The sequence below is a fragment of the Pristis pectinata genome, chromosome 1 (assembly GCF_009764475.1).
Source record: "Pristis pectinata isolate sPriPec2 chromosome 1, sPriPec2.1.pri, whole genome shotgun sequence".
Lineage (NCBI taxonomy): Eukaryota > Metazoa > Chordata > Chondrichthyes > Rhinopristiformes > Pristidae > Pristis > Pristis pectinata.
The window spans coordinates 75,626,878-75,653,327 of NC_067405.1; the positions used below are offsets into that span (position 1 = coordinate 75,626,878).

Genomic DNA, 26,450 nt, shown 5'->3' on the forward strand with positions numbered 1-26,450 from the left:
TGTTCACTTGAAAGTGATTTATTCACAATAAGTACATAATCTCTACCACATGAGCTCTACCACCTGAAGACTAATGCTTGGAAGACGTAGCAGAAATAACCAAAACCTACTTCTGATACACTATAAATTCAGCCCATACTATCTTGTGAAGTAGGTATTCTGTTGTTTATGTTCTGAATGAATTAAACCTAAGTTCACAATATTAAGTGATGATATGTTGTCCCCCTAGTGACAATAGGGCACACTTGGGCAGTGGCCTGATTTACACCCTATTTTCAGTCCATTGAAGTTAATAAACAATCTGAAACAAACACATTCTTCATAGAATCATAGAACAGTACAGCACAATACAGGTCCTTTGGCCCATAATGTTGTGCTGACCTTTAAACCACAACTAAGACTATCTAACTCCTTCCTCCCACATATCCCTCCATTTTAAATTCCTCCATATGCTTATCTAGCAATCTCTTGAATTTGACTAATGTACCTGCCTCCACCACCAGCCCAGGCAGCGCATTCCATGCCCCAAAAACTCTCTGGGTAAAAAACCTCCCTCTGATATCTCCCTTGAACCTCCCACCCATTACTTTAAAGCCATGGCCTCTTGTATTGAGCATTGGTGCCCTGGGAAAGAGGCTCTGGCTGTCTACTTTATCTATTCCTCTTAATATTTTGTATACCTCTATCATGTCTCCTCTCATCCTCCTTCTCTCCAAAGAGTAAAGCCCTAGCTACCTTAGTCTTTCCTCATAATGCATACTCTCTAAACCAGGCAGCATCTGGTAAATCTCCTCTGCACCCTTTCCAACGCTTCCACATCCTTCCTATAACGAGGTGACCAGAAATGGACACAGTACTCCAAGTGTGGTCTAACCAGAGTTTTGTAGAGCTTTCTTAACTACCCTATCCCATCTGTGAGGCAACTTTCAGTGATCTGTGGATATGTACCCCCAGATCCCTCTGCTCCTCCACACTACCCAGAATCCTGCCATTAACTTTGTACTCCATCTTGGAGTTTGTTCTTCCAATATGTACCACCTCACACTTCTCTGAATTGAACTCCATCTGCCACTTCTCAGCCCAGCTCTGCATCCTATCAATGTCCCTCTGCAATCTTCGACAATTCTCCACACTATCCACAATACCACCAACCTTTGTGTCGTCTGCAAACTTGCCAACCCACCCTTTTACCCCCTCATCCAAGTCTTTAATAAAAATCACGAAAAGGAGAGGTCCCAGAACCGATCCTTGTGGGACACCGCTAGTCACAGACCTCCAATCTTAATGCACTCCCGACACCACAACCCTCTGTTTTCTACAGGCAAGCCAATTCTGAATCCACACGGCCAAGCCTCCCTGGATCCCATACCCTCTGACCTTCTGAAGAAGCCTACCATCTTGTCAGGTATCTTAGGTTAACATAAGAAGTGGCTGTCGTATTTTTACAGATGCAGTTGTTAAGAGGAACAATCTAACTTTCATTTTGGCTATTTATTAATCTGATGATTATTTGTGGAATCTTGCTTTGCATGTGACTGGTATTTATGTTTGGAGACACAAGAGACTGAAGATGCGGTAACGTAGAGCAACACAGAAGATGCTGGAGGAACTCAGGCAGCATCTCTGGAGGGAACGGGACAATCGACATTTTGGGTCAAGACCCTTCATCTGGACATTAGCGGTGTTCCATCTGCATTGATATGCCTGACCCGCTGAGTTCCTCCAGCATCTTGTGTGTTGTTATATATGTCTGTATGACAATCACTGTATTCAGTTGTATTGTTGAGTACCTGAAATGGTTACAAGTCACAAGCAAAATTTACACTACACAGGTGTCAGGCAGTGATTACCTCCAGCACGAGTCTAACCACCTCTCAATGACATTCAAATTATTTATAATAGCAGAGGGTTAGTAACTGGAGAGCATAGATAATTGACAAAAAAAACTAGAGGCAACGATAGAAAAAATAATTACACTTTGTGATATTATGTTCTGGAATATACTGCCTGATGGACCGCTGGAAGCAGAATCAATAATAATTTTCAAAAGGAAATATTAGTTATATACTTGAAGAGGAAATATTTGCAGGGCCCAGGGGCATGGAACTAATTGGATAGCTGTTTAAAAGAGCACGTACAGGCACATGGCCCAAATAGCCTCTTTCCACATCTCAATCTGTGATTCTATAACCCATATCTCTTACTCAAGGATGTTAAGGTGGCCCACCATTTTCTTCTCCTTTCCTTCACAATGACTTTTCATTTCTAGTGAGGCTGTTATTCTGCTTAATTACAGCTGTCCTTGTAAGGACATATTCTGCAGGATGCTGTACATTATGGTGTGGGAGACCCTTTTAAAGCAACACTTAATGGAGAGGACATCCAGACTTGAACAGATAATTGAACCTCTACTTCAGCAGTCCTGTAATGTAATAATCATCCTTGCAGCCCCAAAACATTAAAAAGAGCTCCATTCTGTGGCTCAGATTGTGCTGTAAGGAAGACCCTTCCCCTGAGCAGCCATCCTGTCATATTGAGGATGTTTGGCTGTTACTAGATAAAAGTAATGGCGCACTGCACAAATATGACAAACACCATTTCCGTGATCTGTGGCTATTTTCAAATTTTAGAGCTTCAATTTAGCTTTTACCATCCCAGAGCAACCCAATTAATACTTCTGAACTTCAGACAATGTATCAACATAGAAAATCCAACAGCTGATTTTTACACACCATGCCCCACAAAACCTCATTATGTTTTTGAGTGATGATGACTGAGCAAGAATTGCAAGGATCTCAGAGAAGAATTCTCAAGTTTTCTTGAAAAAGGATGATTTCAAGCCACCTGAGTGTCCATAAAGCATCAAAGCTTTAAACTCTCATTCAAAATTTGACACCACTCACAGAGCAAACCTCCATCAGTACTCCACTAGAATGTCATTCTAGAATTTACACTAAAGTAATTACAGTAAGCTTTGATGACACACCCTCGGGCAGAGATGATAATTTTACCAACTGATTGGCTGGACATTAAAAGGCTGAGAAACTCTTCCTATTGACGGATGCTAGTTCTGATGCATTGCTTGGCTCTGGCCCAGTGGAAAAAGGTCCTGTTCCAGTTCTCCAGCTGTCCATAACAGCCACTAGAAAGTTGGGCTCCTGCTGTATTTGGATACAAGGAAAAATCCTCCTGTTCTATACAGCTTTCACATTAGGCGTGGCGTCCAATATACAGGATTCTCACTGTCAGTCTTCAAATATATTGTTCAGTCTACTTAGGATGTTAACATGGAATGGGTGAAATAGCTGGGGTTTGGGGTGTGAAGAGGATGAAGAATCAAGGATTTCTTTCTGAATGAAGAAGCCAGGATTGGTTACTGTGGGGAACAGCATTAAGATTTTAAAATCAGATTTAGGTAGATCTGTCCGATTCCATTTCTATTTCTCATCTACATGCTGCCCATTGGCAATACCAACTGAAAATACATGGTCACATCTATACTGATGCTACCCAGATCAACCTCAGTACTATTCTCCTTGACTCCTTCAATTGAGATATTGTCCATTTCTGAATGAGCCAAACTGTCCCCTATCTCTATATTTGAAATAAAATCAAAGACATTATTCCACTATCCCTGTCCAAGATCTCTGTTGTCTAGGCTCTGGCTCCATTCCTCATTGGCAATGGTTTAAAAATGGAGCAGGCTGTTTCACAACCTTGGTGTCATAGTTGACTCCAAGCTTCAAACTATATATCTTTATCATTACTAAAGATCCTACTTCATCCCTGCCTCAGCTCATCTGAAACCTTTAGCCACACCCTTCGTACCTCTAGATATGGCCTTTCCAAACATCTTGACTGGCATCCTCTTTCTACCCTCAGGAAACTCAAGGTGATTCAAATCTGTTCTCTGCTTTCTATGTTATACCAAATTATACCAAGTTATGTTATACTATGTTATGCCAAATCTTGTTCTCATTGCTTGCTGACCTGTGGCGAGTCTTGATTAAGCAACAACTCAATAGAAAAATTCTTATTCTTGTTGCCAAATGTCTCATGGCCTTTCCTTTCCCTAACTCTTCAAGGTATCTCTGTTCCTTCAATTCTACCCCATAATCATCCCCAAATTTACCTGCTCCACTACTAGCACCTATGCCTTCAGCTAACAAGGTCCTAAGCTTTAGAATTCACTCCATAAACATCTCTGCCTCGCTACCTCTTTCATCCATTAGGATTCTCCTTAAAATCTACATTTGCAGTAGCCCAAGAATCTCTTTATGCAGTTTTGTGACATATTTTATTTGCTAACACTCCTGTAAAGCATCTTAGATGATAAAGCAGTACTGTTGATTTTTCTGTTCTTTTGGAAATCGAAATTTGACAACCAGTTATAAAGCACCCTGTTAATGAGTAATGCCCTGCCTTGAGGAATACATTATCCACACTCTATAGTTGCTGAACTGTGACATCAGCAGCTATTATGGATAAAGGATTAGGATATGGTTCATGCACTGGTCATAAACTTTGCCAGAGTGAAACAGGGGTAAAAGTATAGCTTTCCAAGTTCTACAAGAAGCAAGTTACCCAGAGAACTGCCAGATTGAACATAAACTGTTTAAGTATGAATTGTACAAAAAGGCATGAACTGCATTTCTATTGCAAACATGATCACAATCCACTAGAGAGACATCAATCATCAAAATTAATGACATGTTGTCTGTAACAGCCAACCCCAATTGTGGTTCACGGAAGAGTGCCCAGGGAACTACTGTTTAAAGGAATACCACAGCAACAATTTTATGAATTGCCCAAGAGTAATAATCTGAGGGGAGATGAAGAAAAGATCCTCACATTGAGTTGGCAAAGCAAATTTCTTTGAGCTAAAATTATTCAGAACAATGGCAGACTGGATTTCAAATGGGTCAAACAAATTCCCGTGAATTCAGTAATGCTAATGGATTGTGTCATGTACCAGCAACAAAAGAAACACACCGAGTCATGTATAAGTGTTAAAAACTATTTTATTAATAACTACTTATGATAATAAGAAAATAAAAGTAAAAATGTTAGAATGTTAGAAGTAAAAATGTTAGATCTTAAACATTAACCCCAAAAACTAAACTCAAAGTGTGTGTGTGGCAAATTCCCGAACTCCAAGTCCAGGAATAGTTCTCAAAGTTCAGTTCAGCAAGCCGTAAGGTGAAACGTGAGCAAAGGCTTCTGCAAAACCACCGTTGACTGAAGAGGAAATGTAGAGAGAAAATAGAGAGTAATTACGAAATCCAAATATTCCACAATGGAACCCATACGACACCTCAGTGTTTACTCAGCAGTGACTACTCCACCGCTTTGTTCCGAAGCATCTGTTGCCCCAAAAGGCATTCGAATTATGGCCATCCACACAAATACCTGTTTCCCACTACAGGTTAACGACAAAGTGGACTCCACTGCTTTGTTCTGAAGTATCTGCCACCCTGAAAGGCACTCAAATCGTGGCCGTCCACACAAATACTTGTTTCCTTCTACAGGTTAATGACAAAGTGGACTCCACTGGATTATTCCAAAAATCCATACGTGGATTGTAGCGACAGACACAGTTACTGTTTATCATCCATTGATACAGAGACCAGCAGGCTGGTCTCTCTCTCTCTCTCTCTCTCTCTCTTTCTCTCGCCTGACTGATTCCGACTGACTGCTCCAAAAATGTCATTACGTCCTTATCTTCTGTTGACGTAAGCACGCCACACACACATGCGTACACACACACACACGCACGCGCACACACACACACACACACACACACACACACACACACAGAGTGCTATGTCTTAAAGGGACATTCACCTAATCCGTAACAATTGCCATCACATATATAAAGGCTATCTGTTCCTCCTCACCAAAATCAAATTTCAGTGTATGAGCTATGGTGTCAAATAATGCATCTTGCATTGTATTCAATTCTCAGTAACCTATACAGTATCGTCACCCAAACAAGTCTACCAAGGTTTAGGTGCAGCTACTCACTGATTGTGATCATTTAATGATTTTTCTAACCAACTTGACTGGGTGGCTAAGCACAGTTCAAAGGCCATCTATAAATTTGCTAATGATTCTCCATGTCATGATTGTTCTCCTGATCTCTTTGTATTACATGTATAAACATTGATATATTAATCTGTATTAATTTGAAAACTAATAAAAAGATTGAAAAAGAAAGAAAATTTGCTGATGATACCACTGTTGTTGGTAGAATCTCAGGTGGCAATGAGGAGGCACACAGGAGTGAGATAAATCAGCTGGTTGAGCTGTGTTGCAACAACAACCTCACACTCAACATCAGTATGACCAAGGAATTGATTGTGGACTTCAGGAAGGGGAGTCGGGAGAACACACACCAGTCCTCATTGAGGGGTCAGTGGTGGAAAGGGTGATCAGCTTCAAGTTCCTGGGCATCAACATCTTGGAGGATCTATCCTGGGCCCAATACATTGATGCAATCACAGAGAAAGCATGCAAGCAGCTCTACTTCATTAGGAGCTTGAGGAGAGTTTGTATGTCTCTGAAGTCTCTTACAAATTTTTAAGGATGTACGTTGGAGAGCATTCTGACTGGTAGCATCACAGACTGGTATGGAGGTGGCATTTATCACTAAGGACCCTCACCGTCCAGAACATGCCCTCTTCTCATGACTACCATCGAGATGGAGGTACAGGAGCCTGAAGACTCACACTCAGTGATTCAGGAACAGTTTCTTCCCCTCCACCATCAGATTTCTGAATGGTCCATGAACTCATGAACACTATCTCATTATACCTTTTATTTTTGCACTATTTATTTATTTTTGTAATTTATAGTAATTTTATGTTTTTGCACTGTACTGATGCCACAACACAACAAATTTCATGTCATAAAAGTCAGTGATAATAAACCTGATTCTGAACTACACAACACAAATTTCAGAAAGCTGTCACCAAAAAACTAAAGTGCAAATGAATTTAACAAGATCAAAGATTATGGTACATTAAAACTTATACTTTCCTTTGCTTCAAGTAGATCATTCACTGACTACTTCAGCATTCAAAGCTACATAAATGCCAAGTTATCCAGGCCCAGTTATAGAGTCATAGAGCCATACAGTACAGAAATTGGTGCTTCGCCCAACTGGTCCATGGCGACCAAGATTCCCAAATATTCCAAATGCAGCCTCACCAATGTCTTGTACAACTACAACATAACATCCCAACTTCTATACTCAATGCCCTGACTGATGAAGGCCAGTGTGCTAAAAGCCTTCTTCACCACCATCTACGTGCGACATCCCTTTCAGGGAAACATGTACTTGTACTCCTAGGCTGTACTCTCTGTTCTACAACTCTCCCCAGGGCCCTACTGTTGACTGTGAATTGTCCAACTCTGATTTGTCTTTCCAAAATGCAACAACTTTCACTTATCTGAATTCAACTCCATTTGCTATTTCTCGTCCTACCTATCCAACTGATCAAATCCCGATAACCATCTTCACTGTAAATGACACCACCTATTTCAGTGTCATCTGCAAATGATATTAACCATGCCTTGTACATTCTCAGCCAAATTATTTATATAGATGGCAAACAACAATGGGCCCAGCATCGACTCCCAGAGAACACCACTAGTCACAGGCCTCCAGTCCGAAAAGCAACCTTCCACCATCACCCTCTGCTTCCTACAATCAAACCAACTGTGTATCCAATTAGCTAGCTCTCCCATGTGATCTAACTTACCATGGCAGCCTACTACGTGGAGCCTTATCAAAGGCCTTACTGAAGTCCATCTACCGCCCTGCTCTCATGGACCTTCTTGTTTACTTCTTCAGAAAACTCAAACTCAATCAAATTTGTGAAACATGAAGATGTACTGACTATTTCTAATCAACCCTGTCTTTCCAAATGCTTGTATACCTTATTCCTCAGAATCCCCTCTCGTAACTTACCTACCGCAGATGTTGGGCTTACTGGTCTATAGTTCCCAGGTCTTCCTTTGCAGCCCTTCTTAAATAAAGGCACAACATTAGCCACCCTCCAGTCTTTCAGCACTTCACCCGTCACTAACGATAATGCATACATCTCAGCCAGGGGTCCCACAATTTCTTCACTAGCTTCCACAGTGTTCTTGAATAAACCTGATTAGGCCCCGGAGATTTATCTACCTTCATACGCTTTAAGATATCCAGTGCCTCTTCTGCTGTAATGTGGACTATCCCCAAGACATCTCCATTGTCTATCCAAGTTCTTAAGTCTTCATGTCCTTCTCCACGGTAAAAACAGAGGAGAAATATCCATCGAGGACCTCACTCATTTCCTGTGGCTCCACACAAAGATGTCCAGTTTGGTCTTTGAGGAGCCCTATTCTCTCTCTGGATACTGTTTTTCCTTTAACACACTTATAAAATTTCCTTGGGTTGTCCTTAATCTTCTCTGTCAAAGCTATCTCATGCTCCCTTTTTGCCCTTCTGATTTCTTCCTTGTATACTCCTGCATCCCCTATACTCCTCTCTGATTTACGATCCTAGCTGCCTGTACCTGACCCTAAACTCCTTTTTCATAACAAGAGCATCAATATCCCTCATCATCCAGGGTTCCCTACTCCTGCGGGCCTTGCCCTTCACTCCAACAGGAACATGCAGATCTTGAACTCTCGATATCTCACTTTTAAAAGCCTCCCACTTGCCAGACATCCATTTGCCTGCAAACAACCTACTCCATTGAACCTTTGCAAGTTCCTGTCTAATACCATCAAAATTTGCCTTGCCCCAATTTAGAACTTTAACTTGTGGACCAGGTCTGTCCTTTTCCATAACTAACTTAAAACTAATAGAACTGTGGTTGCAGGTCCCAAAGTGCTTCACCACTGACAGTTCAGTCACTTGTCCTGCCCTATTTCCCAAGAGTGGGTCAAGTTTTGCCTTCTCTCTAGTTAGGGCCTTCTATATATTACCTGAGGAAACTTTTCTGAACACACTTAACAGATTCTAAGCTCTTAGCACTACAGCAGTCCCAGTCTATATTGAGAAAGTTAAAATCCCCTACTAGGACAATTATTCTATTGTTCTTGCAAATTCTGCATCACCCTGCATATTTGTTCCTCAAAGGTTTACTTTCAATGTTTTTACACTGCATTCATCCAGTGTATAAGAACATTAAAGGTGCTGCTGTCCTTCCTAACATGATGGTGCGAATTGAAATAAAATGTGTGCACATATTTCATGGCAAATTTGAAACAAATTGGCTCCCATAGTGCACAACTATTGGGCACCAGAGGGGTAATTTCATTGCCTAGAAATTGGATTTCATCTTTTTATGACAAAATGTAATATATGCTGCATACAGTGCTAATGTTAAATTGAATCCCCTGCAAAAAAACAGGAAATTGACCAAAATATGTTAGAATCAGTGCTAGGGTGGCTTAAACTCAGAATCATGTGCTAAAATGGGACCTTTGTGGTTCCTGACAGGTACTGCATGACAAGCATTCTTCTGTATGCATGGGCACCCTCCCACACAATTACGAGACGGGGATGATCAATGAGGTAGAGATCACAGCATGTAGTTCGGTTGTGCACAGTATTATAAAAGCTGTGATAAATGGTGAAACTTAAAATATCCAAAGTACTTAAACCATAGTTGGCAAATGTGTAAAACATTATTTTCAGAATGGAGAATCTTTTAATTAATGTCTCATTGATAATCTCAGTGCAATGTACTCCCCATTTTATTGAATGTTTAAGATGACCTTCAGAAAGCTATCAGGGATGCCAAGAGGCAATACCGACTCAAAATAGAGTCTCTGACCAGCCGTCAGTTATGGCAGGGCTTACATGCCATAACAGGCTACAAGACGAAGTCGGGCTGCATAGTTAACAACAGCGCATCCCTTCCTGATGAACTTAACGCATTCTATGCGCATTTTGAACAGAAGGGAAGTGGATTGTCACCTTCCACCCTGACAGCCTCCAATGCAGCTGAACCTGTTAATTCAGTGGAGGACGTAAGATCAGTCTTCTGGAGAGTGAACACGAGAAAAGCACCTGGCCCAGATGGTGTCCCTGGCCGTGTGCTCAGATCTTGTGCTGAACAGCTGGCAGAAGTATTTGCAGACATATTTAACCTCTCCCTGCTTCAATCTCACATTTCCACCTGTTTTAAGAAGAGCACTATCGTGCCGGTACCGAAGAAAAGCAAGGTAACATGCCTCAATGACTACTGACCAGTGGCTCTGACATCTACCATCATGAAGTGCTTTGAGAGGTTGGTCATGGCACGCATCAACTCCAGCCTCCCAGACAACCTGGACCCACTGCAATTCGCCTATCGCCAAAACAGGTCTACAGCGGATGCCATCTCCCTTGCCCTACACTCAGCTCTGGAGCATCTGGACAATAAAGACACCTACATTAGACTATTGTTTATTGACTACAGCTCTGCCTTCAATACAATAATCCCAAGCAAGCTTGTCACCGAACTCTGAGACCTAGGACTCAACACCTCCCTCTGTAACTGGATCCTTGACTTTCTAACAAACAGACCGCAATCAGTGAGGATAGGAAGCAATACCTCCGGCACGATTATTCTCAACACTGATGCCCGACAAGGCTGCACCTTCAGCCCTCTACTCTACTCCCTATACACTCACGACTGTGTGGCCAGATTCTGCTCGAACTCCATCTACAAGTTTGCAGATGATACCACCGTTGTAGGCCGTATCTCAAACAGCAATGAGTCGGAGTACAAGAAGGAGATAGAGAGCTTAGTGGAATGGTGTCATGACAACAACCTTTCCCTTAATGTCAACAAAACTAAAGAGCTGGGCATTGACTTCAGGAAAGGGGGCGGTGTACATGCACCTGTTCTCTCCAAACATACCTTTGCTCATTGCAGCCAAAAAGTTCTATTTTAACTTCATCAGTCCACAGGACTTATTTCCAAAATGCATCAGGCTTGTTTAGATGTTCCTTTGCAAACCTCTGACGCTGAATTTTGTGGTGAGGACGCAGGGAAGTTTGGAGAACAAAAAGGGTGCAGAATTTCATGAAAAGAACACCTCTGCAACTGTTAAGCACCGGGCTGGATCGATCATGCTTTGGGCTTGTGTTGCAGCCAGTGGCACAGGGAACATTTCACCGGTAGAGGGAAGAATGAATTCAATTCTGGAAGCAAACATCACACCATCTGTAAAAAAGCTGAAGATGAAAAGAGGATGGCTTCAACAACAGGATAACAATCCTAAACACACCTCAAAATCCACAATGAACTACCTCGAGAGGCACAAGCTGAAGGTTTTGCCATGGCCCTCACAGTCCCCCGACCTAAACATCATCGAAAATCTGTGGATAGACCTCAAAAGAGAAGTGCATGCAAGACGGCCCAAGAATCTCACAGAACTAGCAAGGAAGAATGGGCGAAAATCCCTCAAACAAGAACTGAAAGACTCTTAGCTGTCTACAGAAAGCATTTACAAGCTGTGATACTTGCCAAAGGGTGTGTTACTAAGTACTGACCATGCAGGGTGCCCAAACTTTTGCATCAGGCCCTTTTCCTTTTTTGTTAATTTGAAACTGTAAAAGATGGAAATAAAAAAGTAATCTTGCTTAAAATATTAAAGAAATGTGTCATCTTTAACTTTATGCCTTTTGGAAATCAGGTCATCTTTTACTCGCTTAGCTATTCACAGAAACAGAAATTTTGACCAGGGGTGTCCAAACTTTTGCATGCCACTGTACATCCAATCCTCTAGATGTGGTATCTAAAGGCAGGGATGAAGGTTTGTTGCTGCAGGAAACACATAGATTTGAGATATAACGATTGCACAAATGACATTATCAAAGTAGCTTAGAAAATAACAATTTACACTTATATATAGTGCTTAATGTAGTGAAATGTTCCAAGACATTTTGAAGGAGTTGGTGTCACTGGACCACATTAAGAGACATCGAATCAAAAATCACATGCAAAGAGATAAATTTAAATGTACTTAAGGAAATAGCAGAGGGATTGATGAAAAGAGATTTGAAAAGGGAATTCTAGATCATTGATCATGGTTGGCTGAAGCCTAAGGATAGGTCCCATGTTTTTTGGCTTGGACAAATGTATGGATATAAAGTAAAGATACTGACAAAGCTTTAACAGAAACTGAACTTGCAAAGTAATACTGTGATGGTATATTTGTTCATGTAAACATGTTTTAATGCCATAATGTTTATTTTTCACTTTTAATCTTCCTTGATATTTAATTTTCTTATGGTAAGAGACAAGTTTAGACTTCACTTTCCCAGCAGGGATTCTCACCTAATGGATAAGTATGAGCATGAGTACACATCAAAAGTTATTCTCTAGAAATTCTAGTGCATCTTAGAATGTTGTGGATGTTGTTAGTAAATTGATTTGGTTGCTTTCCAATGAATAAAAATTCAGAGACCTTGTTCATAATAGACAATGGGCAGCATTTTAATTTTAACGAAGGAGTTTGGACCTGAAATGTTAACTCTGTTTCTCTTTCCACTCTCTAGCTTGTTGAGTGTTTCCACCATTTTCTGTTTTTATTTCAGGTTTCCAGCTTGTGAATTTTTAAATGTTTATTTCCATTTGCATTTGTATCTCCTGAGGGAGCATGGAAGGGCATGGTGGAGCCTTGGATGAAGGTCTTATTGATACTTATTGAGAATGCTCTAGCAATCTGGCAGTATTTCCAAGTGTGGTGGAATAAGAAAGGAAGGGAAAGGATTAGGAGGGATTGTGTTCTGAGGTGGAGAGGAGGGCAAAATCCAGGTCAGCTCTTGAGAAGGAAGGACGATGGCAGTGAGGGGCAGTTGAAAGGAAATGGGAAGGGACTGGGCTAGCTATTGTTTGGTGCTAGGAGGAGAGCATTGCAGTGGAGCAATAGAAAGATCAGGTGTTCACTGGCATGTGGTGGGGAAGAGGAAAACATTTGGGACATCTCCAATACTTATATGGAGGCATGGAAGGGACCAGATGATAGATTGAGGGGGGATAATCATAGGTTGGTGATGATGCAGTTTGGGGGACTCAGGGGGCCTTCTGGAGGTTGGGGAGTGGGAGGATTACAGAAATTGGTGGGGGTTGGTGGAGCAAGGATTTGGTAAGTATTTCATTTTCCTGCAGGTCCCTCTGGTAGAAGTAAAAAAGTAAAAAAGTAAAAAAGCACTACTCTGGTAGTGCTGTAGAAGTAAAACCTGGTTGCCCTAACAATTTCCAAATGATACACCTTCAGGACAACAGGGTTTAAGCTTCCCTGAAACCGTCCAAAAGCAGAAGTGTGCAAGAAGTGCATCATCCCAGGTACCTCTGATGCAGAAATTGTGCCAAGTGGTAAAGATAACTCACAATAGAAAATATCCAGTGAAAATTTCTCAGTGACACAAAAAGACCAGAAATGGTTTTTATTGTGCTATGCTCACAGAAAAATAAATTTTCAATTACATAATGCTGAACAGATCAGGGTTATGTAATTGAATTTCTGGTCTGTTTTGCTAAATGTGTGATACTCCTCAGGAAACAACAGTGTATCCCCTCGTCACTGCAGTTCAGATAATAGAAGTTTGCCCTTACAGAATTCACAAATCATTACCAAAAGTTTGAGATACAGAATAAAAATTCATTCTTTTGAAATATATGTTTAAAAGATTAAACACTAAGATGTGTACAGAGAACTGAACTAGTTTACCAAGGACATGATTGTAGGCTGCCGGTTCACAGCTGGAGGCCACTTAAGAGATTTGCTCTGGAAACTGACAAGGCAATCTCTTCTATTGATACTTGTAGAATGACACGTTAGCAAACAATGGTACATTCATTCTAGTTAATTAAAACAGAACCCTTTTTCTTCTGCCTACAATACAATTTCCTTACCTACAGACTGGGGGCCACTACTGTTGAGAGAAATACTTCTCATAGGAATCCATCTCCACTTATAACATGGGATTCAATAGGAGAAAAGGTTTCACATTGCAGAAAATTGTGATGCGGATGGTGGTCTAGGAACACAACCCCTCCAAAATGCGGGAGTACAGCGTATTCCTGTAGCATGGCCTTTGCTATAACTGACTTGCATACTTTAGTGAATGGATCAACAATGGAGCTCAGCCTCCAAGCCTGTACAAATGCAAGCATCATCTGAATATTGCAGCAGGTAACCTCAGAAGATGGGCCTTACACTTAATCTCTGCACGACAAAGATCCTCTACCCTCCTGCCCCTGCTGAACCATATTATCCTTCAAAAATAAAAGTTTAGGTCAATACCCTGGAAAGCATGGACTGGTCAACAAACATCACAACATACGAAAATAGGAGAAGCAGCAGGATACACAGCCCCTCATGACTTCCCTGCCCTCAGTAAGATTATACATTGATCTACCCCAGGCCTCGTCTTCTTTGTCATTTCCCCACAGACCTCAATTCCCCAATTTGGCACACATTTATCAACTTCCTCTTTAAATACCCCCAATGATCTCCCTTCCACAATTCTATGGGATAGAGAATTCCAGGAATTTGCCATCTGCCACTCTCTGTGGAGAAACAAACATCAATGATGAAATTCACCACCACCTTCAACGTATCAGTACAGCCTTTGATTGATTGAGGAAGAGGGCATTTGAAGATTAAAACTTTAGACCTGGTGCAAAATTCCTGGTCAAATGGGTAGCAGTGATCCCTGCCTATCTATAAATTTCTCAGACCGGACTACCTACAGCTGGCACCATAAGGCATTGTAAAAATACCAAAATTGCCTCTTCAGAATCCTCCAAATTCACGAAATAATATGTAAACAAATGTTAGTCCTCCCTCCATCAGTAGTACTGATTCCCTAATTGCATTCTGTTGGGCAGGCAAAGTCATTCCACCTGCCTGATGCCACATTGCAAAATAGACACTCTGTTCTGAACTCCATCATGGAACGACATTATCAGGCAGACACAAGAAAACATTCAAGGATGTGGTCAAAGCCTCCTGAAAAAATGTAACATCCACAATGATTCCTGGACTCTCTGGCCGATGACTGGTCAAAGTTAGAAGGAACATTTGATATTTATTGAAAACCTCAAGTCCATGCATGGGGACCATACTGAAGCCTTTGAAGTGGCAGAAAGAGCAGTCCGCCTCACAAATTGCCACTCGGCCACCACCTGCCCCATCTGTGGATGAATCTGTGATTCTCACATTGGTCTCATTAGCCACCTCAGAACCAACAAAACCAGGGTGGAAGCAAGTCATCCTCCATCCCGAGGGACTGCTGAAAAAGAAAATAACATTGACTTTTGTGGAACAGGTTCTGGTGGTACACCATTGTGTGTTTTCTTTCATAAGATTATTATTATAAGAGAAATATTTTAATAGGAAAAATTCCTTGAGCGCACCATTGTTTAGTAAGTAAATTATTAGAATTAAAGGCCACAGAATCTAGGTGTCATGAATTACGCATGAACAAATGAAACAAAATGAATGAGTTTGCAGTGAAAAATCTGTGATTAAGTACAGTGGCCAAAACTGTAAAAGCATTTATATAAAGTAATATTCTACTTAATTTCACATTTCATTAAAACTAATAACAAATTCTTTTAAAAAATGGACTACGCTAATTTAAATACAAAAGATAAGACAAATAATCGCATGGACGTGCTGCTAATGCAGCTGGATTATTTGTTACCTTAGCACTATGTGAAGCTAACCAAACTCCAGCTATCTATGCAAGTACATTCTATTTAAATAGGTAAAACAGAGAGAAGAAAACAGAAGGTTAAGTAGATAAGATCAGATGAAGGAGCGTGCACTAGAGTGCCAAGGTTGCGGAGAACAGAATAGTAGGGTGGATGGCATGTTTATATGGGGTATGTAAAGAGCATCTCAGGCCAAGTCAGCAACTTATTAAAACAGGATGAGCAATTGAAAAAAACTTCTGTTTACCGTCCTGGCATCCCAAAGAGAGAGTGTCTTGTCTGCTGCACTTGTGAGCAGTGTGTTAGAGAAGGGAAGAAACTCAACGCTGTTCACAGAATCAACGTGACCTCGTAGTATCTGTCTGCATCTCTCACTGGAAAAAAGTTGAAACAGTTGTTAAAAGTCCATCAGCTGTATATGTAGAACAGCACCCTCAAGGCTTTCCTACTGCTGTAAGTGGGAGGTATTAAAAAGGTTGACCATTAGCTTGACTGGCTGAATTTAAATTGAGCTTTGCAGTCGTTAGATCACTTGCTCTATTTCCCTTTTACTAAATATCTGAGATTAATTACTAGCTATTATTTCCCATATCTCAAGATGTAGTAATAGGTTCCTTTAACTAGTAAAGTAACCTACTGATAATTAGACACATTATGTTGCCCTGTTTCAGTTTAACAGTTTTCCTGTCACACATATGCTCCTAATATTGGAATGGATAGAGAATAAAAGTCACCATCTCAACTGGATTAGACAAAAATAACCCTTAAGCAGAGACAAAACACGATAAGGTGTTTACTTCATCACTAAAGGAGTCATTGAAGTGATGACTTTGACAGCTCAGCTGTGAAGTGTTTCACCAAAATTTGGCTAATAAGTGAAAAGGCAATAGCTATAAGTTGATTATCACAAGTTATTTGTCACATGCATGTTACAGAGTCAAAAAAAAGCAACTAAAGTGGTCGTTAGCTCCCACTTGGAGGCTAACATTTACCTCTCTCATCTGGGTGAAGATAGATGGAAATGATGAACCAAATATTTTGCTTTTTTTCACCAGTGTGTAAACACTAGAACCCGTGATATGCCTGAGGTTCATTGAAATAAGCTGATGGATTCTTTGAACATTTAATTATAACTGTTATGTAAATTTGCATTTTTATGAATTCAAGTGACTTCTATATTTTGTTCTAACTATTATGTGGGCAAGCAATTTTATGAATCAAAATTATTTCAGACAAGCAAATGTTTTGTATTTTCCTTCTCAAGATACAATTGATATGTGAAATACATTGTTTATCTTTATTATCCTTTATAAGAGACCATTCACTATTTACGTGTATTCATGAACAATGAAATGATATAACTTATCAGTAAATTACTTCCAAATCTTTTTTTCTGTGGTAAAAATCATTTGATTAGAAGTATTTACAGAAAATAATAAGCCAACAATAGTAGGTTAAAGGAGTACACTTGTTTCTCCTTGCTGAAAAAGTTAAATAACCACTTTTTTTCTCCTTTCCCAAGGCATTAAATAATTTCAGATCCATCCGATGGATCAGAGGAACTTCACAATTCCCCATGTGTAACCTTTGTTATGTGACACCTTGTTTGTCATCTGTAGGTTAGTGAGTTTAAATCCCATGAGTGCAAAATCCAGACTGACATTTGAGTCCCATATTGCTATTTTGAAGGACAGCAGGAAAATTCTATCTATTGTTATGGCTAATATTTATTCTTCAAAGAAGTCTCTTAAGCAGATTGTTTGGTTATTCTCACTTTTCTCTTTGTGAGAGCCTGTTGGTGTAAAAATTGATTCCCCATTTTCTACATTACAAAACTAAAAATATTGTGAAGTGCTTTATGATATCCTGGCGTAGGAAAAGAACTGAATTAATGCAAGTCCTTTTAACTTTCTGGTGGAAATCATTGGATAATAATCAACAGCAGGAATCCTGGTAGAGTTTTCCCTTCCCTCCACCACTCCCCTGCCCCAATCCAGTCCACAGCTTTCGTTGTCTATAATCACATGGTTGAGGTCAGAGAGTTCATTACAAATTAGGGCCTAGAAATTCACATGCATGACATCCAAAAAACAGGCAGACAAAAATCATGTTAACGTGGCATAAACTAATTTTGAGCACATTGTTATGGGAGTTTGTATGGACTTATTGGCATGAATATTGTGCATTGGCAAGGTCATTCATTCACTAATTAATGTCAGGGCTACAATCTATCCACCAAGCAGCAGCACGGCTGGAAGTGTCAATAATGTGCTCTGGAGAAGTAGAGAGACAGGATAAACTTTGCACTAGGAGGCTCCTCAGATCAGAAATGAAGTACCACTAATAGGAGGAGGCCAGAGAAATTATAGCCAGGAGTGACCTAACCTGAAGCAGTGTAGCAAATATATCCATAATCTCCTTCATGGAGGTGACTCTCCTGGCCCTTCTAACTCTAGCCGATCGGCTCACACAGCCTTCAAGACTCATATGTGCACATACAAAAACAAAAAATACTCAGCAGGTCAAGCAGCATCTATGAGGAGAGAAAGATTTCAGATTGATGCCTTTTTATTAAAATAAGAAGAAGCTGATAAAAGAAGTTTTTGAAGTTGCAGTGACGGGCTTGGAATGGGGGAGAAGTGAACAGAGGGACGGTCAAGGTCTGTGAAAGGGAGGACAGCGGGAGAAATTTTTTACAACAAAGACAGAGTAAAAGAAGGTGACTTAAAGGCAAGAGGTCATGGGGCCTTTCTGGAGGAGGTATAATTTCTGAAATTACCAGAGACATATGTAATGAATGCTTAATAAGTTCTTGAACTCAGAAATGAGTTTGGAAAGTGGCAATGTATCTAGTGGAAAAGAAAGTGCTGTTCTTGAGCTTATGCTGAACTTTACTGGAATAGTGTACTAGGCCAAGGTCAGACTGGGAGTGGAATGGGAGAGGGGTTCAAGCTATCAGTCAGCCTGCAATGCTGCATAAACCAAATTAGACTGCTGCCATTAATACCTCCAGACCAGCACACACCACCCCTTGATGGCAGCAGTCTGTTCTTTGATCTCAACAGTGTGTTTCCCAGTGGCATCTCTGCCGTTGCAGAACAGTTTGTGACAGCACCCTGCCACAGGAGTACAGCTGAGCTTTATCGGAAGTAAACTGCGTCTGCCATGAGGCATGTAGACTTTAGCTGGTCTCATTTGTGCCTCATTGGAAGTTAAAATGTTCTCCATCAGGCACTACACTTACGGGAGTGTCACAGTCTCTACACTGTGCCCTCCACTTCCCAACTAGCAAGATGTACCTCAGGATCTGTTGAAGTTCCTGTAAAAAGTACAGAAGGTCTCCCCTTTTTCCCTCTGAGATCCTTCAAAGGCTCTCAGCACACTGGACAATGTGCAAAGCACATTAATGTACATCTGCAATATTTTCCCCATGTAGGGCCTCCAATCATAGTTCCTATCTGAGTGCTCTGGAGCAGAACTACTCCAGTACGACATATCTGTCGAGGGAGCTGGCCTATTAGTTTCCCTAGTCTTCTGACAACTGCATCCTGGGCTTGTCAGGTGTTCCCTTGCATGAAAAGGGAAAGGATTCAGCAGGATATAGACTAGTTGAAAATGTGGGCAGAGATGTGGCAGATGGAGTTTACTCTGGATTAGTGTCAGATGTTGCTCTTTGAGAGGTCAAATGTAAGAGGAAAGTATACTGCAAATGGCAGGACCCTTGGGAGTATTTATATACAGAAGGATCTTGGGGTGCAAGTCCATAGTTCCCTGAAAGTGGCAACACAAATAGGGTGGTAAAGAAGGCATACATATGCTTGCCTTCATCAGAGAGGGTGTTGAATATAAAAGTTGGGAATTCATGTTGCAGCTGTATAAAATGTTGGTTAGGACATATTTGGAGTATTGTGTGCAGTTCTGGTACAGGAAGAACATGGAGGCTTTGGAGAGGGTGCAGAAGAGATTCACCAGGATGTTGCCTGGATCAGAGTATTAGCTATAAGGAGAGGCTGGATAAACTTGGATGGTTTTCTCTGGAGTTTCAGAGGCTGAGGGGTGACTTGATAGAAGTATATAAAATTATGAGAGGCATAGACAGGGTAGATAGTCAGAGTCTTTTTCCTAGGGTGGAAATGTCAAACATTTGAGGGCATGGGTTTAAGGAGAGAAGCGGAACGTTTAAAGAGATTAATGTGGCAAGTTTTCTTTTACATACACAGAGTGGTAGCTGCGTGGAATGCACTGCCAGGGGAAGTGGTGGAAGCAGATATAATGAATCTAGACAGACACATGAACAGGCAGGGAATTGAGAGGCATGGACAATGTGCAGGCAAGTGTGCAGTTTAAATTAACATCATTGTTGGCACAGGAATCATGGGCTGAAGGACCTGTTCCTGTGCTGTACTGTTCTATGTTCTAAAATTAGCCTGTTCAGTATAGTACCAGTATTTGAGCTGATGCTTGTCAGGTGCAATTGCATTGTGTCTTCCAGTACATTTCATCTTTTCTCTGGGTGCATTCCATACACAGCTGGTGCAGATATTTCCTTTTATCTCTCCACTTGCTCAAAGGACACATTGAGGATGATGGCTGAAAAATTGGAGATCTACTCCCTGTTCAGCTAACATGCTGCTGAGCCAGTTCTTCACAAAACTTCAGATTTCCCACTGTTGTGTAATTTAATGTTCAAGTGCTGAGGCCTGGATACCTATTAGCAAAGAACTTAGACTGCAGGTGCATGGTATTCAATTACTTATGAGCACTAACTGTGCAGTAACAGGTTAAACTACACAGTGCGTACATGTACACACTATGAACACAATTGAAAATTGCATGTTGGGAACACTGGAATGAATAGGAGGGGTTACCTCTGCGGTGTAGATATACTGCACCTTTTTCAGAGCAGAAGGACTTGTAACCCATTTATAAAATAGCTACAAATAGAGCACAAACGAACCTTTGAACATTCTAACATAGAATCAAAGGCTAGAAACTGCACAATGCAATAAAAGGTGTAAAAAGAGACTGCAAGAGGGCTTATTCCAGTTTTGTAAGGGGTATCTCAGCAGCAATATTCTATCATGCAAGTCCAAAATCACTGTGTGTAATAGAACAGGGTTTGTACATTATGTCTGCACAAAAAGCTTTCCACTTGTAGCCCTAGTAAGGCACAGATAAAGAAGAATGCACATTGAGCTGCAGATCATATAAAAGAATTGAGAAAAGATCAATAGATTGAGCCATTTAAGGGAAGATTGCTTTTCGGATGGTGAGTAGGGGAGTCAAGGTCAGGGAAAGAATTAGAGGTCTAGAGGTCGGTTGGTCAGGGTTGTTTGGTGAATAGATCAGGAGTCTGGGAGATTGGTCATACTTAAGAAGGTCGGAGTGTGTGGGGCATGGGAAGGTGGTGTGCTGGTGGGTCAGCTGGACATTCATTTGGGGGTACTGAAGACTGGCAATGAAGTGGAGGTTTAGGGAGTATGGATGGCTCGGATTCCAACTATCAAGCCAATTAAGATTCCACTCCCATTATCTAATACTTTTAATTAAAGTCTTGATCTTTGAGTTCTAGTATGTGGTCAAGAACTTTGCATAAGTGATGTCAATATGAATATTGCAGGCCTCTTAATTCATTGCTCATGTCTCCATGCATATACATATTCATCTGAATGACCTGGATCAAATTTCCAAAGTACGTGGACTTTTGATAAAATTTGATTGCACTCAGAAACTTTGTACTCTGATAAAATAGTTTTACAAGAAAGTACAAAATGAAACCAATCAACTAATCAGACCTTTGGTGGACATCTTCTGAGACCATTTGGGCCCATTCTCTGGAACTTCACTCACAGTCTTGCAAGATGTATCCTTTAAGTCAGAGGTTTTCAACCCATGGTCGCATTGCCAGGGGGTCCGCGAGCAAGCCAAGAAAAAAATGGAAAAGCGACCTCTTACAAAGACGTAGATTACTTGCTTGCTCCAGTTTTCCACTATTCAGAAAATCGGCCATATCTATTCTATCTGTTATAGGTGACAATCTTAGAGACTTAGACAGTGTTCCCTTCTGGTAAGCTGCCACTTAATATTCGATTTGTGTAGTCAGAGTAGTCAGTAGTGTTCACTACTCACTACTATTCTGTTGTGCACTGTAGTGTTAGTGAGACTGAGTGACGTTGTTGGTGTGCCTTAATAATATTGCTTACTTACAGTGCATTTACGCCACAGTGACGTCACTGTTAAACGAAAAGTGCGCAAGTGTGTAAATTTTAGATTAGTTTTGATAATTTTGTTTATCAGTAATAGTAATTAAACTGTCCAGCGTGTATTGCTGAGTATGGAGAAATTTCTGAAGAGAAAAGCTGACCAGAAACCGGAAGATTCTGATGATGAAGGGGATAAGGGTGACCATAAGAGAAAACAATGCAAGTACAACCCAGAATACATTTCATATGGCTTCATTGCAGTGGGGACAAATGCGGACCAACCTCTCTGTGTTGTGTGTTTGCAAACACTGTCCAACGATGCAATGAAACCAGCGAAGTTGAAGCGCCATTTAACAACAGTGCATCCAGATATTGCCAGTAAACCAAAGGAATATTTTGAGCAGCAAAAGGAGCTGTACGTCAAGCAGAAAGGCAAAATGACAGCCTGCGCCACTGTAAATAAGAAGCATCATATTTGGTAGCATTACGAAAAGCACGTTCCAGAAAGCCTCACACAATTGGAGAAGAGCTTGTACTGCCTGCAACAGTAGATATGTGCGAGGTTGTACTGGGAAAAGAATCCAGTCAAAAACTGAAAGCCATTCCACTGTCTGATAACACAGTAAGCAGAAGAATTGGCGATGTGGCGGAAGATATACAGAGCCAGCTGATAGCACGTCTTCAGCAAGTCAGATTTGCGATTCAGCTCGCTGAAAGTACTGATGTTGCCAGTGCTGAGCAGTTGTTGGTTTATGTTCGATATTGCTGGGAAGGAGGGGCTTTGGAATACTTTTTGTTTTGCAAGGCGCTCCCAGGGCATACAACCAGTGAAGAACTTTTCCATGTGCTTGACACTTTTTTTGTATAATCGGCAGTGGCGTGGACACAGTGTATTGGAGTATGCACGGATGGTGCTGCCGCAATGTCGGGACGGAAGTCGGGTCTAGTCGCATGAGTGAAAGAAGTCACTCCACATGTAGCAGCAACCCACTGCATGATTCACCATGAGGCTTTGGCTGCAAAGGATATGGATGAAAATCTTGCGGATGTGTTTTCCACGTGCATTAAAATTGTTAACTTTATTAAAGCCAGGCCGCTCAATCATCATTTGTTTGAAAACATATGCCGTGAAATGGAAGCCGAGCATAAGCATTTGTTGCTACATACAGAAGTCAGATGGCTGTCATGAGGCCGCGTTGTGCAGCGTGTATATGAATTGCAAGATGAACTGCTCATTTTTCTAAATGAGCAGAACGAATCATTGGCACAGTTCTTGACAGATGAGACATGGGCTGCCAGATCAATTTACCTTGCAGATACTTTCAACATTTTGAACAGCTTAAATCTATCACTGCAAGGACCTGGCTCAAATGTTCTGAAAACGCATGACAAAATCAATGCCTTCCAGAAAAAACTCCGTATCTGGAAGGGAAGATGCGAGCAAGGTGTCTATGATATGTTTCCGTTGCTGGCTGACTTTCTGACAGTGAACGAGACTACGGCAGAGGCTATTGTCAGCACCATTTTGAACCATATTCAACAGCTGTCACATTATTTCCATGAGTATTTCGGCGACGATGACACGAGCATGTTTGATTGGATTTGAAATCCGTTTGAATACATGCTTACTGATTTAACTGGACGTGAACAAGAAGAATTGGCTGAACTGTCATCTGACAGGACTTAGCACTTGCAGTTCAACTGAATGTCACCGTTGTCGTTCTGGATAGCATGTTCCCAGGAGTATCCACTGCTGCCCGGCAAAGCCGTCAATATTCTGTTACCATTTGCAACCACTTACTTGTGCAAAATAGCATTTTCTGCAGTCACTGCCATGAAAACCAAATACAGATCAAGACTGAATATTGAGGATGACATACGCGTATGTTTGTCGCACATACCACCACGTTTGGACAAACTCTGCAGTGCAAAACAGGCACAACCTTCACATTGAACTGAACACTGAAAGACACCGCTGGTAATTATCGGTGATCGAAATAGTCACTATTTCAATAGGGCCTACGTGCAGTAATTTAAGTGTTGTATGCATGAATTATTGATTGTTTGATTTTGTGGGCTTTGGGGGTCCGCCATCTAACAAGGGCATGTTCTCAGGGGCCGCAGCATGAAAAAGGTTGAAAACTACTGCTTTAAGTACCTATTCAATTCTTTTTCAAAAGCCAAAAGGCCAATGCTTTTAAATCTCTTACAGCCAGTGTTGATTGTAACTAAACACTGCGTAAAATGTATTATCTGGCATAGTGTTTGATTCTTTTGCAGATCACCTTATATACATATGCCCTGGCTCTTGCCAGTGGAAGTGTCTCTTTATATATTTTGGCTAGAGCTTTCATGATTTTGAGCTCCTCTCAACCTTCCCTCTTAAAAAAGGGAACAGACTGTTCACTTAACTAAAGTTTGTCATCCTTGAAGCCATTATAGTAAATCTTTTCTGCACCTCTGTAAGGCCACATTTTCCTCATGTGTGGTACCCAGAATATAAAATATTGTAGTTGTGGCTGTTACAGTGTTTTTATGAAGGTTCAAGGTCCAACAATGTTCCCAAGTGCTTTTATGCCATATGCTTCCACTATACTGTAAATGCTTACTTTTCTTCATCCTGTCCTGCCAAGTGTTTCTAAGTTCCCAGCATGTACATTAAAACATTTGAGAAGTAAAAGCAATTGAATGAAACAAATAATGTTTAACACTATTACTATCATCTTCATGCTTGACTAATGTATAGGATTCTATGAATGTTGTTTATAATAAAATACTTCATTTTATTTCTCCACGATATGAAGTGCACAATTCAAGATTCAGAAAATTAGAAAGGGTTAGATAACATGCAGTCAGTGATGGGACCATCCATCCAAATTGGGAATGCAGGGAGAGTTTGTTTGTCCTGAAGTATTATTTCACTCACTGCGTGATGCATATCAGAGATTCTAGTAAAGGCTAACTTTTTGGGAGTTCTGAAAGAAGGCTCAACAAAAAATAGATAACTTGTATTTATAGATAAGTTTTCTCCAAGACATATGGGTTAGGAAGTTGTGGGCATGCTATGTTGGTGCCGGAAGTGTGGAAACAATTGCAGGCTGCCCCCAGAACACTACATAAAAGATGTATTTCACTGTGTGTTTCGATGTACATGTGACTAATAAAGATATCTTATCCTATCTAACTGTTTTTCAGCCAATGACAAAAGCTTGTGCACTCACACTGCCCAAGTAGGAAATTCTACAACTATCTTGTGTGGAACGAGGTCCCTTGATGCAGGAAAAAACCTCCCCCAAGGCCTTTGTATCAATTGAGGCTTAATAGGACCCATATCTTTGTATGGAAACTCAACATGCATGGGACACTGGCATGCTCTGAGACAGGTTGGACGGTCAATGGGCAGGCTCCTCAACTAGAATGGGATCCATATCCTAGAGAAAAAGGTAAATAGGGAAGTGATAAAGACTTTAATTTATTGAGAAGAGATGTACAAGAAATGTGATCAACCTAAATAAAAGAAAAGATAAGAAAGCATAGGAAAGAATCAAGTAAGGGAGGACATTGACAGTGAAGGAGCTGATAGAGTGATAGACTAGGGGTCTAAAGGATGTTTAACAATAAAGTGAGAGGAAATCGCATTTCAATTAGTTAAACTGTCTGTATAGCAATGCACATAGTGCTTGTAATAAAACATGGGAGTTGGGAAGAATGCATTGGGAAGAATAGGGATCAAGCAGGTATGGCTATAGAAAATCAGGAGGTAGAGTAGTGCTATTCATTCAGGATAACATAATAACAGTTGAAAAATGAGACAGAGCCAAAAGGAAGACAAAAATGGAATCCATATAGATAGAGATAAAAGATAATAAAGAATCAATCTTACTAATAAGTGTGGTCTACATACAATAGTAGAGGGGAAGTAGAGGAAGAAATATGCAGATAAATTAGGGAAAGGAGTAAAAAGCATGGTGGATTTCAATTAGCCCTACGTTAATTGTACAGGAGATAAAAGTAAAAGGGAGAAAGGAATGGAATTTCTCCATTGTCTACCAGTACACATCTCCAACCCAAATGTTAAAAACCCACTGAGGAAGGATTGCCTATTGGATCCAGAAATAGGGAATGAACTGGAACAGATAAGTAAATGTAGGGGAATATCTAGGCAGCAGTGACCATAAGATAAAAAAGCCTTAAGATGATAATGGAGAAGCATGTGCATGGCCAAACCAGACTGAAGAAAACATAATTTTGAGTGGTTAAGACCAGAACTTGATTAATTGAGAACTAAATTGGCAAACAATTATGTGGAACAACAAACATTTAAAACAATTTTGAACAGCATGCAGGAAAAATATATTCTGCTAAAAGGGAAATTAAAATAAATAACATGACACTCCGTGAATACATCATGGAACAACTGAGGGAAGGAAAGAGGCATGAAATCAATATATAGACTGCTGAGGAGTTCATGAGGAGAAAAAGGGAATAGGAAAGAAATAAAAACAATTAGGAAGACAAAGAGGAATTATGAAAATAA

The 26,450-nt window shown here is 40.6% G+C and overlaps 1 protein-coding gene across 1 annotated transcript in view; it reads right to left on the reverse strand.

Moving 5' to 3' along the window:
- LOC127574538 (sperm-associated antigen 16 protein) overlaps nucleotides 1-26,450 on the reverse strand; it is a 624,219-nt gene that overhangs the window by 224,159 nt on the left and 373,610 nt on the right. The window contains 1 exon segment of the mRNA XM_052023594.1: nucleotides 15,958-16,084. Coding sequence (XP_051879554.1) covers nucleotides 15,958-16,084 — 127 coding nt within the window.